This window comes from Saimiri boliviensis, chromosome 10 (genome assembly GCF_048565385.1).
Source record: "Saimiri boliviensis isolate mSaiBol1 chromosome 10, mSaiBol1.pri, whole genome shotgun sequence".
In the NCBI taxonomy this organism is placed as follows: Eukaryota; Metazoa; Chordata; class Mammalia; order Primates; family Cebidae; genus Saimiri; species Saimiri boliviensis.
The window spans coordinates 53,450,607-53,466,960 of NC_133458.1; the positions used below are offsets into that span (position 1 = coordinate 53,450,607).

Below are 16,354 nucleotides of genomic sequence, written 5' to 3' on the forward strand. Positions count from 1 at the left end.
TTCTTTGAAAAAACAGGAGGCACCAGAGACCCTTTCCTTGCCCTGTTATTCCAGGGACTTCACCCTAAAGCCAGTAATCTAATTAAGAAACTTAAAAACTGGTAAATGGAAAATCTTACAACTACTGTAGTAGTCGTCTTTGGTCTGTCTCTGTAGTTATATATGTGTTGTGTGTGTAATGTTTGTATAAAAGAGCTCTAATTTGTTTAAACAAAAATAAGTGCTTAAATATTTTGAAAGAAAAATAAAAACTGTAATGCCTTTTAGTTCATGTAACTTTGGTAATCTTTGGGAAATAAAACAGCTTTAAAGATTATTGACAAAATAAAGACATTTAGTTTAAATTTTGCAGGTCAGATATTAGGTTTACTCCATATTTTTAAGGCCATAAACTGCTTATCTTTTGAAAATTGTTAAATTTATTTTGGAGACATTAAATTCTAAATAAGCCCTCAGCATATGTGAAATTAGCCATACCCCTAGCTATGAAAAGAAGGTTCTAAAGAAAGGAGATTTTATATAAGAAAGGATCTTGGATAGTAAATTCTTGTCCTAATGTAAAATGACTGGTTGTTTAAAAAGAGGGATGTTTAGGACAAGCGAGAAAGTCCAAGCATGTTGCAGATGGTCTGTGTAAGTCATGAAAGGATTCATAAGAGAAAATGTATGCAATAAACTGAAAGTTGCTAAGAATTTCCATTATAACATGTATTTGAGACTACTGAAAAACCAGGTTTACATGCAAGGTATGTGAGAAGAATGCAATGTGTTTTTGGTAAGAGATTGTAAGAATGCATGGGAATGTAAATTTTTGCCAAGGTTAGAGGGTTAAAGGATTGTTTTAAATTAAACAGAATAAAGCTAAAGGTTTGAACAGGTTGAGGAAGGTTTGTAAAAATAACTTTGTAAAAGAAATTTTATGTGTGAAAATATCGACTAAATTTAAATGTGTATTATTCAGTTTTTCTGTCAATTGAACATTGACATAAAAGCACAATGGAACTTTCTTAAAGCATGAATCTGCTTTTTAACCAAAATTAGTGAAGAGTTATAAAAGGTTTATGGAAATCTGACCTTATGGTCAAACTGATTACGATTGGATAGATTTGTCTGTGAGGATTTGTTAAAAATTGGTGTTGACATTAATAGTTCACTAATGCAAGGGTAAAATTTGATTTTCTCTCTTGAACAAGATTTTCATGTAATATTAAAAGATAATGAAAGATTTTTATTTGCCTTTTAAATATACTACCAAAAAAAAAAAAAAGGAAGGAAAGAAAGGAAAGACAAAAGACAGATTGCTTGGAAAGCTAAGTCTTCCCTCTATTCAATGAGTAAAGGTTTTTGCCTTTCAAAAATTTTTTGAGCCATCATTTTGGCTAAATGACTGATTCATGGTGACCTGGAATTCCAGTTCATAATGTCAAGTGTTTAAAAACTTTAACATATTTAATTGGCTTCCCAAAATTAAATTTCAGCTTCATAATGATCTTTTCTGACCTCTAACTTTGGAATGCTTCAGAGGGCCCCTGAAGAATCCAAAAGAGAAGTAAATGGAATTATTTAACATGTTAAGTTACATGGGAAGCATTGTCAAAATAAAAATTATGTTAAATCTTCAGACTGTATTTTAGTGAATGATATTAATATATGTTCTAAACTTGTATAGTGCTGGGCATGGTGGCTCACACCTATAATCTCAGCACTTTGGGAGACCAAAGAGGGCAGCTCACCTGAGGCCAGAAGTTTGAGACCAACCTGGCCAACATGGTGGAACCCTGTCTCTACTAAAGGTACAAAAAATTAGGTGGGCATGATGGCGAGTGCCTGTCATCCCAGCTACTTGAGAGGCTGAGGGGGAAGAATCACTTGAACCCAGGAGGTGGAGGTTGCAGTGAACTGAGATTGTGCCACTGCATTCCATCATGGGTGACGGAGCAAGACTCTGTCTCAAAAAAAAATTGTATGGGATTTCTAAAATTCTGATATGCCTAAGTATATGCTACCAATCACAATTATAGTTATTATGTAAAGTTATTGTACACCACAGAAATAACCAAATTTTCTTGTATGAAACTGCTAACCCAAGTAAAACAAAACATTAATTAAACCCAGGAAAATACTCTGCCAGATTTTCATATTAAACCAGCCACTAATGAAATTGTTTAGATATACAATTTGAACTCCACAGTCTAAGTCAAATTACCTATGATAACCATTAGTTATCAGTCCTATGAACCTAAATTGGAGAAACAACTGGTATTCGAGATGACATAAGTCCAATATTAAGCATAGATTCACGGAGAACTAGGAAGGCTTTCTTGTCCTTCCTGAGCCTTTAAAGCTTTTATTATCAAAGGCTCTGCATTCCATGACTTATCATGGAAAAGATAAAATGATCCAAATTAAATATATTGACATAGTGACTTATAAATTGTGAAAATATGGTTTAAAATGAATGTTTGGTTCCATATTCCTGGGAAGACAATCAAACCTTTGTGTACATTTGGCTATCCAATGGGTCATTTAAATATTTATAAAGGCAATTCATTCAATTGTGATTTTCAATGCATGTTTTATCTTATTACAATTAATATGCCACAGTATATTTTCAGTATGTAAAAAAGGTTTTTATGGTTCACTGAGGACAATCAACCCCTTCACAATCTAGAACCTGAAGATTGGATCTTCTGTGAACATCAGAGAAAGACTGTCCTTGCCATCCATACTGCAACAAAACTTTGGAACCTTGAACCTTGGGTTCATAATCTCACAACTGAGAAGGGTCCCTCCACACTTTTGGAACTGTACAACCATTGGAACCCTTAAGGTAAAACTAACCAGGAAAGTTTCTCGCCAGAAGAAGATGGCATCCTTGATGTGAACAGCTTTTCCCGAGATCATGGATCAAGACTTCTACTATCGTGAGGCTCTTACCTTTGAATATTTTTTCATTGTTTATGCCTCTATAAACAATAGAAATGAAAAGGGGTCTATTATGTGCACTTATAAGGTATACTTTTTTGTGTGTGAAGGATTTCTTTGCCAGCCTTATACATGAATAACTTTATACTTCGATGGATAGAAGATGAAGGCCCAACATAGGTGAGAAACTTTAATGGTACATTATGTTCCCTCATAATTCGTCAAAACTACTCTTAACCCACATCATGGGTTAAATAGAACATTGCCAGGAGTCCTTCATTATTCTAAAAGGGCATCATTTGTTAGGTCCTTTTTTCATGGTTTAGAATACAAGAGGAAAGGCCGGGCACGGTGGCTCATGCCTGTAATCCCAGCACTTTGGGAGGCCGAGGTGGGTGGATCACAAGGTCAAGAGATCGAGACCATCCTGGTCAACAAGGTGAAACCCCGTCTCTACTAAAATACAAAAATTAGCTGGGCATAGTGGTGTGTGCCTGTAATCCCAGCTACTCAGGAGGCTGAGGCAGGAGAATTGCCTGAACCCAGGAGGCGGAGGTTGCGGTGAGCTGAGATCGCGCCATTGCACTCCAGCCTGGGTAACAAGAGCAGAGCGAAACTCCGTCTCCCCCCCCCAAAAAAAAAAAAAAAAAAAAGAATACAAGAGGAAATAATTAGAAATGTATCCCTTGTGATAGGCTGTAGAGCAGATTCTAATGTAAAGTCTATTATGTAACAACAGATTTTTATTTATTGTAATAATAAATTTTCTTGTGAAAGTTATGCTAAATAATAGAATTGGCTAAACAGAAAAGTACCTGTGCAGCTGCTGGCACTTGTGGCCTATAGGGAAATACATCAAATGTAGATTATAAAAATTCAGTTGTAGAGAATTAATGAAAAGATTACTTAAAGCAAGTAGACTCTTTATCTAGCTCATTCTTTAATCTATTTTTGTTTACCCTGGGTAAGCAGCATACTCTACACTCTTGGTATTATCCTCCCCATTAATCATCATAATAGTCTCCCTGGTGCACTGTATTCTCGCAAAGATTTTAAATGCTTGCATGCAGCCATCTGTAAATGTCATATGGTCAGTCTTCAAATGGAGTGACAAGAGCTGAAAGAAATGTGCAACCATGAGGCTACTATAACCTTCGAATGATGTGGTGAAACTGGAAACCTAAAATAATGATAATAGAGAGTGGCATGAAGGCCCTAAGTTTGGGTCACACCTTCATCTAAGTGAGAACCTGATGAAAAAGGGGAAATTTTTTAAAACAAAGTTATGGGAGGCCATTGTTTTGGAATAAGGTTGTTCAGTAGGCCCCAACAGGCCAAACCAAACTAAAATGGATTCATTCATGCTAAATGTGACATAATCAAACTAAGACTTTATGGAAACACATAGATTCTTGAAGAGGCCAAATTTTGTTTTTCTCCTATAAACAGGACATTCCAGCATAAAAGAGGGACCCTCTACTTAGTCCTTGTTCCTCCCTTTACAAAACTCTCTGTTCTGTTATTTCCCAGTGTGTTTCAAGATCAAATAAGTACTTCTATAATGGTGATAGTGACATCAGTAACTAAAGTTTTGGTCAATCTCTCAAAATTGAGAAAATGACCAAAAGGAGGGGTTGTTAAAGTGAACTAAATATGGCCCAAGAAGGACTCCCCGCTTCTATATTTGAGTCCTTGTGTACGAACTGTGACCTAGCTTTATAGGTAGACAAGATTGAAAACCTAACTAGGAGTATGCACCTGTAACAATAGCTGATACTTGGCCAATCCCGGCAGCAATACTTCAACCATTCATATACCACTGAGTGTTCAAACTGTGTTCAAATAAGGCAAACACCAATTTGTAACTAGTCCAGCTGTTCTGTACCTCACTTCTGATTTGTATACATCATTTCCCTTTTTTTGTCTATAAGCCTTCCTCTACCATGTGGGTGCACTGGAATCTCTGTGAATCTGCTGTGACTCTGGGTGGCTGCCCAATTCATGAATCATTCATTGCTCAAGTAAACTCCTTTAAATTTAATTCAATTGAAGTTTTTCTTTTATCAATGCCTATTTATAAAGGATAAATATGTCTCTTTACTTAGAGAAGAATGAATACAGGAAACTGTGAATAAGCCAAATAGTTAAAGAAAAAGTAGGAACTGCTCTCATAACAGTAGGAGGAAAGACATTTTGTTTCAAGTGTTCCAAGATGAAAGAATCAACCATGGTAAGGAGGAAATGAACTTCACAGACTTGATTTCCATTTCTTAGGATATGAAATCTCCAGATGGGCCTACTAATTACAGGAGAAGGCATATATAAAAATTTAAAAATCTTTTTCTTATGGAAAGATTTATGACACAAAAGTAGAAGGAATACTATCATGATCATTCATCATCTAACTTGAACAATAATCAGCATTTTGCCAATCTTATGAATTTATTCTCTCCTCCTCCATTTTTGCTGGAGTATTAGAAAGCAAATCCCAGAAATTACATTATCTTAAGTTTGTATCTCTAATAGAAAATTATATTTTTGGAGAATAGAAACACAGTGCCACTATCTTATGAATGAATAAATAACAATTCCTGAATGTAATCTAGTGCTGATTATGTTCAGATACATGTTCTATATTTGAGTTTCCCAAATTGTCTCAAAATGTCTTTTTACATGTGGCCCTGTTCAAATCAGAAGCCATACAGAGTCCACATATTACCCTTGGTGGTTATGTATCTAACATCTTTTGTAACAGACAGGAATTCTCCTTATTTTTTTCCCCATGCGACTTATTTATTGAAGGAAACATAATTTGTCTTGTAAAATGTCCCACATTCTCACTGCTTCCTCTAGTGTCATTTTACTTGCTTTGTTTCCTGTATTTCCTGCAAGCTGGTAGTTAAATCTAGATGCTTGATTTCATTCAGGTTCTCCCCCACCAACTTTTCTTGGTGACAAGAATATTGCGTAGTGTTGTGTTTTTCCTAGTGCATCATATCAGGAGGCATATATGATCTGGTTGATGCACTTTTATTGAATCTTGACTCCTATAGATCTTAATATTACTGCTTATTAGTTGTATCCTGCAGAGTGCATATAATTGTTTCTGAATAACATTACCACAGAACTACTAACAATAAGACTACTGAATGCAGTTTAAGAAGATTATACTGTTCTTTTTGCCTTTAAGATATGTATATGCAGGTTGGGTGTGGTAGCTTATGCCTGTAATCCCAGCACTTTGGGAGGCGGGTGGATTACCTGAGGTCGGGAGTTTGAGACCTGGGTGGCCAATGTGGTGAAACTCCATTTTTACTAAAAATGCAAAAAAATTAGCCAGGTATGGTGGCACATGCCTGTAATCCCAGCTTCTTGGGAGGCTCAGGCAGGAGAATGGCCCGAACCTGGAAGGCAAAGTTTGCAGTGACCTGACATCACGCCATTGCAGCCTGGGCAATGGAGGCGAGACTTCATCTCAAAAAAAAAAGTATACGTCCTACCAGATATTTTGAGTAACAATAATAATGATTTATTTCCTAAAATAATTCTGTCTTTGTATCAGTGGTCATTTATTTTTCTCTTTGATATAATTATGCTTTTCCAATTATGTGTAACATTACATGATAGCAAAATCAAAACAATAAAATGAAGAGTATTTAGAGTGGTATTGCTTCTTTCCATTTCTTCCTTATTATTTTTCTTATTCTCTTCCTCTAGGTAACCAAGTTTAGTAGGTTTTTGTTTATTCTACCATTTTTTTTTAAACATGAGCAAATATGCTGTATTTCTCTTCCTGTGACTTCTTAAACAAACCTAGAGACTCTGTAGTCTTCTGCACCTACTCACTCAATATGTCCAGGAGATCACTTTCTTATACATGTTGTACATCTCCTTGTACTTTTTTAGTTTACGATATATTCTTTTACAGACAGGGTCTCACTCTTTCACTCTTGCTGGAGTGCAGTGGCATGATCATAGTTCACTGTAACCTTGAATTCCTGAGCTCAAACAATCATCCTGCCTCAGCTTCCTGAGCAGCTGGGACTACTGGGTGTGAGCCACCAAGCCCGGGTATTTTTTTTCCCCTTTGATACAAATAGGGTTTTGCTGTGTTGCCCAGGCTGGTCTCAAACTCCTGGCCTCAAGTGATCTTCCTACCTCAGCCTCCTAAAATACTAGGATTACAGGCATGACCCACTGCGCCTAGCCCTTTATACAACTTTTAAAATAATGCTATCACAGAGGAGCACCATGTAAAGAAACTCTAAAATGTAAATGAAAGATGTGGATTTGAAAAATCTCACTGATGTAACAAAGTTTAACTATGGAAAGTTAAAAAGTTTAACTAGGACCCTTAGAAGCTGGAGTTTTAATCATCTGGGAGAGACAGGCAGTGCCTGGGCCCCAAACAACAATCAGTTGGTTGATAATCAGTTGGTTGATCCTGTATCCTTGTTGGCTCTGTACAGGTATTTCATTTCTTTTCAAATTGGGTACATTACTGTTATCTGAGAAGGCATCAAAATAAATATTACTGTAATCTGGAAGGAGTGAAAAATAGTGAAGTGTGGAAATAATGAAGATATAAACTAGATTCATATTTTTTAAGTGTAGCATAATAATACTTTGATATTTATGTATATTCTGTCTGATATTTATGTCATTTGAGGTGTTCTAAGGAATGGCTTTGTAAATTTGTAATTGTAGTTTAAATTATTTCAGGGATTTTACTTAATGAAGTTGGTAACAAACATTAACATGTTTAAGAAACATTGAGTTTCCAAAATTGTATTTATTAAATATGTGTTTATTGATAAAAAGCCTTAAAGTACAAATGCTAGTAGGTGTTTCTGTCCATGCACAAAAGCCCTTTAGGTATTAGACTGTTTTGGGCCAGGCACTGTGGCTTGTGCCTGTAATCCCAACACTTTGGGAGGCCAAAGTGGGCAGATCGGTTGAGGCCAGGAGTTCAAGACCAGCCAGGCCAACATGGTGAAACCCCTTCTCTACTAAAAATACAAAAATTAGCTGGATGTGGTGGTGCACACCTGTAATCCCAGCTACTGGGGAGGCCAAGGCATGAGAATCACTTGAACTGGGGAGGTTGCAGTGAGCCAAGATTGTGCCACTGTGCTCCAGCCTGGGCAACAAACAGATCAAGACTCTGTGACAAAAAAAAAAAAAAAAAAAAAAAGACTGAATAATTTGAGAAGATCAGAAAATAAGAAAAATGACTCATCATGAAAAATTCAGCACTTCATACCATGCCGTGCTGCTATATATAAAGATATGTTCTCTGTATTAAAGACATGGCTTATTTTTACTATTGTTATTACCTGTTAGGGCTTTTGAAAAATAAAAAAAAAATAAAAGAATCAGAGTTGGGAGGGATTTAAGTTAGACCTCTCAATTCAACACGCTTATAGCCCCCATTCTATTTTGTTAGTATTATCCCAGAACAGCAGTTCCTAACCTTTTTGGTACCAGGGACTGGTTTTGTGGAAGACAATTTTTCCATGGACCGTGGTGGGGTGATGGGGGTGATTTAAGGATGAAGCTGTTGCACCTCAGATCATCAGGCTTAAGTTAGATTCTCATAAGGAATGCACAACCTAGATTCTTCGCAAGCGTGGTTCACAGTGGGGTTCGTGCTTCTATGAGAATCTAGTGCTGCGGCTGATGAGGTAGAGCTTAGGAGGTAATGCTTCCTTGCCTGCTGCTCACCTCCTGCTGTGTGACCGGTTCCTAACAGGCTGTGGACCTGAACCATTCTGTGGCCTGGGGGTTGGAGACTCGTATTCTAGAATGATACTATGTAGGATATAAATGAAGTTCATTAATGAAGTAAAGGCATGGTACTCTATAATGTGGTGAATTATGTTAAGACAATTTTATATATAATCTTTTGATTCACAGGTTAACTGAGCAAAAAAGGGAATTGCCTACCAGAAGAAAGGTAATATAATATTACAATATGCTGAAAGCTGAAAATTATAACATAAAGTTAGTGATTTACATTTATTTTATATTTGGTTCTTACCAGATTCTTAATACTTTAATAGATACTTTAATTTGTAGGACTGAAACTTTTTTCTTGTAGTTGTTTAAATGCTTTTTTTTTTTTTACATATAGTAAATGGATAATATCTTACAAAGTTAAAAATTAATGGGACCAATTACTACTTATATTAAGGAGCCATAACTTTGATATCTGTCAAATCAACAGTAATGATTTATAATGATATTAAATTATTTTTTCATTTATTGCAATATTTCCCCAAGTCTCACCAGCCTGGGCTACAAATAGGGCAATGTTAATAGGACTATCCCAGATTTCACTGCCTCTAGCTCTTGTCTTCATGACACAGGAGGTCAGTTTCCCCTTCAAGTTCTGCCTGTTTGTGTTGGAGAATCCTAAAGCTGTTCCGTGTGAATTCATGAATTCCTCTTAGTTTCTGTCTAGAATCTGTGAGGCCATCTGAAGGGGAACTCTAGAACTGCCACCCTGTCCTTCCTAAGAGCCCCAGCATCTAGTTAAGCTGGTGCTCCAGGCTCTACACCTGCAAATCCTTAAGATGCCAAATACTTTTCCTTTCCCTTGGCCTGCTGGCTTTACTCAGACAATACTGGTTGGTCACACTTTTCATAAGGTGCCATATTTTTCTGAAGACTGCTAATAACTCAAACTCATACTTCAAGACTAAAGCCACATTTGTTTACCTGTCGATATATTACCACTTTGTGGCAAGAACTTAAACTTTTGTTTTCCTACCAGCTTTTAAAGGAAATACCTTTCCTAAAATGTTAACTTGGAGGATTGTATTATTTCAGAATTTGGCAGAATGTAAGACTTCTGTAATATTTTTTGATCACAGTAGTTTAAGTTTGCAAAATTTAACTCCCATGAAATTTGATGGCTTTGTGCTTTGTGTGCTGCACAGTAGTGGGGGACATGCCTTTCCTTCACTTTGTATTGCACAAATAGTGCTGTGTGCCTCATAAGAGCAGTTCTTTTAGATTCTGCCTGCAGTTCTTTCTTCCCTAAGACTCGGATCCCCAATTCAGGTGGCAGAGACAGATGTCATGTGGCTCCCCACCCCCATCCCCATTCTAGTCTTCCTGAGGATAGGAAAAGAAAAAAAAAACAACTTTGTCTCCTGTCTGTCAAAACAAAAATATTTAAACTCGTGTGTGTGTGTGTGTGTGTGTGTGTGTGTGTGTGTGTGCATGCATGCGCACACACACATGTGAAAGAGAGAGAGAGAGGGAGAGAGAATGCATGGAGAGAGAGGGTCTCACTCTGTTACCCAGGCTGGAGTACAGTGGCACAATCATAGCTTACTCACTGCAGCCTCCATCTGAGCTCCAGTGATCCTCCCACCTCAGCCTCCCAAGTTGCTGGTGCACGCCACCACACCCAGCAATTTTTTTAAATTTTGGTATAGACAGGGTCTCACTATGTCGCTCAGGCTACTCTCTAAGTCTTGAGCTCAAAGGATCTTCCCACCTCAGCCACCCAAAATTTTGGGATTGCAAGTGTGAGCCACCATGCCCGGCTGACTTTTAGAACTTAATATTAGACAGGCCCAGGTAACAGAATCCATTAGATTTAGGCCAGTGTTAACCTACCTCCACACCTCATACTCATTAAATGTTCAAAAAATATAGAAAAGGAGAAGGAAAAACTAAAATTTTTTTCTGTAGCTATTGAAATCCTCACATAAACTGAGTTTGCAATGCAAATATATGGTCCTTGTTTGGATTCTAGATTAAACAAACCATGTAAGATATTTGGAGGACAATTCCAGAGAGTTGGCTATGGCATGGGTACAATGATACTAAGCAATTACTGGTAATTGTCTAAGATGGGGTAATGAAATTGTGGTTGTAATGAAAATGTACTCATTTTTATATATGAGTAAAATATAAAAGATGGATATTATAAGATTTTGGGGATGAAGTGTCATGATGTCTTAATTTATATACTTTAAAATAGAAAAAACAAGTATGGCAGAATGTTGACAATGTTAAACGTGGAATTTGGGTATAAGGTGTTAATTTTCTTTCTCTTAGTAAGTTTGAAATTTTAAATCTTTTTTCCCTCCAACCTTGGCAGAGGAATGAAATTTTTTAACTGGTTTTTTTTTTTTGTTTTTTTTTTTTAAAGTACTGGGTTGTAATCATACTACATATAGCATCTTTTCAAAAAGAAATCAGTTTTGTATTTCACTTCTTTTTCTCTCTTAATCTATAAAAGTAGGTTTCCTTGAAACTAGTGTGTGTGCTATTATATGCTGCTGGAAGTCAGCTTAAAAAGTGGGCCTTAACATTCATCTGTCCCCAGGGTACGTGAAGGATAAGACATACTCTCAGTAATAATAGTGACTCATCACAGCAGTAATTCCTAGAGAGGGTAAGAGTGGAGGACTAAGAAATCCGGGGTAGTGAGCCTGAGTAGTTTATAAGAAGTTGCACAGGTGATTCTAACTGGCTTCTTGTAGGCCACTGGCCTAAAAAAGTAGTGTCAAACTCTAAATATTACAAAACTTCTTTCACAACTGATTTGTTATTTATTTACAGGTTCCCACTCTTTAACTTTAAAAATCATCTCTTACGCTAGATTTTTTTTCTTTTATTTCCAGACTAGAAATTAACCTTATAATGTACCTGGACTCTTAGAAATCGTATTGTGATGCACTATCCATTCCTCTCTCACTTTATCTATAACTACAGGTGTCTGGGGACAGCAGCACTTGTGGTGTGAGTGTTATGTGAGGGCACTCTGAGGTCATCTATAGCCAGCACTAATGTGCTGTTTCCACTGACTTCCCCACAAAGTTGTTATCAGAATCTTTTTCCCTTTGTTTGTGGTAGTCAGATGGCAGAGAATTGACCTGCGTCTAATTCTGTTGATTGATCAGTACGTACGTATATGTTGAGCTCCTACTCCGTGCAAAGCACTGCCAGCTGGAGTTAAAAGGTGAGAGGAAGAATATTTTCCAATCACAAGCAGTTAAACAATATGCAATGACTATGAAGGTTGGAAAGTCATTGGCTGGAGTGTGGATGGTGGAAACATGAATGTAGGAAGTGAAGCCATGTATGACTAAGTGGTCCAGATGTGCCCAATGGTTGGATTGGCCAGAGATTCCTTAGAGCTGCAGTGGAGTCAACACATGCCACCCCCAAGTGGGGAATGGGGCATTAGTGGGCTGGAGTCCTCTTGCACACCAGTCCTTTGTAGATGCTTTCTTAAAGTTGCTTTTCTCTGTGAAGAAAACAAGAGGATACCAGTAATAATAATAAGGAAAAATCATGATTTTAATTGTTTCTTTCCTTCCCTCCCTCTCTTCCTCTCTTCCTCCCTCCCCTTCCTCCCTTCCTTCTTCTCTTTCTTTCAAACTGGGGAACAATAAATGTTAAGTTAAACTAAAAATTGATGAAGAGAAACTCTTAAAAAAGGAATATTAGAACAACAAAAATTCTGGTATATTGTAAATTGTGAATTAATGAGGATTTAAACTATTTCTTTCAACAATAGAATAGAAAATGCTTTTATGCTGTTTTAAAGAGTTGATCATCAGGAAAGAAAACTTGAGTTCAAATGGTACTTGCTGAATTTTAATAATTCTTTTCAAAGTCATTATTACTGTAATGTTTTAAATGACATTCATTTGATCATATACTCATATTTTTATGACCTATATCATTCACTGTAGTTATGTATTTAGGACTTTTCAGGTAATATCATCTAAAAAGAATCAGGCTCATGAAATTTAGGGACCTACATTAGGACTGAAAAACTGTAATGTTAATGAAATTGTCTGCCTCTGCCACCTCATTCCCTTCTTGTTTTTTATTCTGCCTGCTGTAATATCCTCAGTACTCCTTCTTTACTCATCTGGATTCCTTTCTTCTATAAAAATCTGAATTTAGTGAAGAATGACTTCAATCATTTATGTTTTCCCTCACTGTAGGGATAATTTACATTTAATCTCTATCAAAAATGAGGATTTTCTTTTCTTTCTTTCTTTCTTTTTTTTTTTTTTTTTTTTGAGATGGAGTCTCACTCTGTTACCCAGGCTGGAGTGCAGTGGTGCGATCTCTGCTCACTGCAACCTCTGCCTCCCGGGTTCAAGCGATTCTTCTGTCTCAGTCTCCCGAGTAGCTGGGACTACAGGCTCACACCACCACTCCCGGCTAATTTTTTCTGTTGTAGTAGGGACTGGGTTTCACCGTTGCCCAAACTTATCTCAAACTCCTGAGCTCAGGCAGTCTGCCTGCTTCGACTTCCCAAAGTGCTAGGATTACAGATGTGAGCCCCCATGCCTGACCAAAAACTGAGGATTTTTAAATGTCATTGAACATGAGGTAGAATATCAGGGGGCCTATGGGCCTTCCTTGTATGCCTAAAATAAATTTATAATGAATATGTGTATGCCGTATCTGTCTATTTAACAAAGTATTTACAGCAATGTGCAAAGGAGAAAACATTTGCCTTAGAAAAGTAGAATTCAGAATTCCTGGCTGTTGGTATAGATTTCAACTGAACTTATTTATACAACAAATAGATGTGATCATATGTTTGTATATCTATATAGTAAGCAAAGTGGCAATAAAATAAGAGGAAAACCTAACACCGTTAACACTTAACAGTAGCTATGTGCCATAATAAATGTGTTAATATAATAGTATCTTTACTTATGAAAGAATGCACAGAAGGTATAGATGATTTCAGTTAGCTATTGCCACATGATATTGTGAATAGTTGTAAGCAATAAATTTGCATCTCTTTAAGTATATTTCATGGTTTAGACTTTTAATTTATGTGGTTTTCCTATTCCTGCTTGGTAAATGAGGAATTCCTCTATGTTGAAAAGAGAATCTCAGTTTACATATACCTTTGGGAAGATCATTCTGTTTGATTCAGAATGATTGAGAAAATCATTCCATTTTAATGGTGAACAGCAGACCTGCAATTCTCTACTATTATAAATATAGCTTATCATAACAATGCCATAATGCTTACCTTAAAATGCTTCAAACTAAGTGAGATGTAATGGGAAAATGTATTAAGCTGTGATTTTAACTTAAAAAAAATAGCTTATAGGCATACACAAAATTCCAAAACATAAATGGTATGTAGTTTTTTCCACCCATTCCTGTCTCTAGCTGCCCAATTCCCTTCCTTCTTGACATCCATTGCTCCCTTTCTTGAGTATCTTGCAGAGGTAGCCTGTGCATTCCATTTATTTCTAATATTCATTATTTCAATTATTTATTTACTTTAGATGACTCCAGAATTGATGATAAAAGCATGTAGCTTTTATACTGGACATTTAGTAAAGACTCATTTTTGGTAAGAATGTGATTTTTATAAGCAGTTTCTTCCTCTTTGTGTTTTTATTCTTGATGTTTTTCAGACAAAGAAAAATTAACTTTCGGCCAGTTGTGCTGATTTTATCTATGTAATCATGATTCTACCACTTGATGTTATATATTTCTTTCATATTTAGTCAGCTTTTACTTAGTCAAGATATATATTTTACTTTGATATATAACTATCTTTTCCTAAAAAAATAAAACTTTAAAATTAAAAATGTAGTTTCTCAATTCACTTATCTGAAATCCTTGGAGCCAAATATGTTTTGGAATTCTTTTAAACAAGACATCATTTGGTGATTCTTATGGTAAATTGGAGTTACGACAACATGATTTTATTCCATGATTTCTTTATTTTATCCAAAAAGAAATATGACTGTCATATAATCTCCATTTTTCTCTATAACTATTAGGAATTCCTCAGGTCACACCGAATTTGTAGAAGTTTTTTTGTATGCTGTGGCTTTTGAGATCATAAAGGAGATACCATTCTTTGTTCCTCTTAATTTATTTACTGATATATTGCCCTAACATCAAAAATTTTTTTTAATGTTTTCTGCCTGCAGCACTTGGAGAGACATCACTCGTACAAATGAAAATCTTGTCCTGGCTGATAAAATGAACAGAGCAGTGACATGGTACAGTTTCAGACTTCAAAAATCTGTATTTCATCACTGGCACTCTTATATGGAAGACCAGAAAGAAAAACTTAAAAGTAAATCCTTACATAGCAGCAATTACTTTTTGTATCCATTTATTGAAATAATTAAAATACAGTTAGGCATAGTTTGTATACTTAGAGAACCTATCATTTTTATGTCTAAAGAATTGTCATGAAATGAAGGTAGAGCCACTAATTTAAAAATACTTAAATGAGATTTGTCTCAAAGAACTTTATTTTAATCAAAAACAGGCTTATTAAAAATTAAATCTAGTGTGCATTTGTGAATACATGAATGTAAATAGAATCTACTGTGAGCTTTTTTACATAACAGAGAGCTGGATGGGTACCAAATAATATAGACAGGTAGCAGAATTGAGAGGTTTATTTTTATGGAGAGGTTTATGCTTTTTACAAATATTACATTTAATGTATATATGAGGAAACTTAAAAATAAAAATCATTTTCTCTTAAGACCTTTGGGGTTATACTGAGTGAGTGGGAGGTACCTTCATGTGATCAGTGCCCACTCAGTATAATCTCCAAGAACTCCTGCCTCTGCTTAGATTTTTTTTTTTTTTGCAGCTCTCCAGATAATAACTTGTTTATGGCTGTTGCAAACCAGAGAATCATTTCTTTTTGACTGGCTGTGGTTGGTACCTCAGTCAGAGTGGACCCTCTTAAGGTTTTAACATTAGTGTAACAAAGGGTTAGGAACTGGTTAATGGTAGGACATAAAATTAAATTCAAAGGCATTGGATCTAAATGCTACCTTATGACTGTATTTCTTATGAAAAAGTTTAGAAGTTCAGGTTTTACAGAGAACAACCTTGTTAAAAAAAAAAAAAAAGAAATGATACATGTCTTGACATTTCTATTGCAGCTATTACATCTTAATTTCTAGGGGCAAAGGTGATTTTCCATGTTAATAAGCTCTGGAGAGTACTAATGCTTTTGTAATTACTAATTACAAAAGTAATTAATTTCAAGTGTAAATAAAACCAAACAAAAATGATCAGATGCAACATTGGCTCATATTATAAACATTATAGAATATTAAATCACTTTGTGTTTTTTTTTGAAATAGCTATAACTATTAATATATACAGTAATCTAGTAAATTTCCTTCAGATATGGTATTGCGGATACAACGGATCATCTGTTGTCACAAGCTAACTGTTATTCTAACAAAATGGCGGAATACAGCAAGATACAAGAATAAAAAGAAAGAAGATGAGCTGGTATTGTATATTGAAACAATTTTTTTAACAATCTGAGTTTTTCAGTTATATTCATGTTGCCTCAAATAATAATGCTGTGTGTGGAAAATACTAAAATCCTGAATATAATGTACTTTTGATGGAATTCTTGTTTTTCTTCTTTTTT

General features: G+C 35.6%; 1 protein-coding gene across 3 annotated transcripts in view; it reads left to right on the forward strand.

Moving 5' to 3' along the window:
- Window positions 1–16,354, forward strand: part of FBXL13 (F-box and leucine rich repeat protein 13) — a 230,032-nt gene that overhangs the window by 23,502 nt on the left and 190,176 nt on the right. For 2 of the 3 annotated variants that reach the window (XM_074379286.1, XM_074379284.1), the window contains 3 exons: window positions 14,217–14,284; window positions 14,874–15,022; window positions 16,100–16,209. In XM_074379286.1, coding sequence (XP_074235387.1) covers window positions 14,217–14,284; window positions 14,874–15,022; window positions 16,100–16,209 — 327 coding nt within the window. Of the gene's footprint in view, window positions 1–14,216; window positions 14,285–14,873; window positions 15,023–16,099; window positions 16,210–16,354 lie in introns of those variants that run through there. The other variant, XM_074379285.1, reaches the window with a different exon arrangement.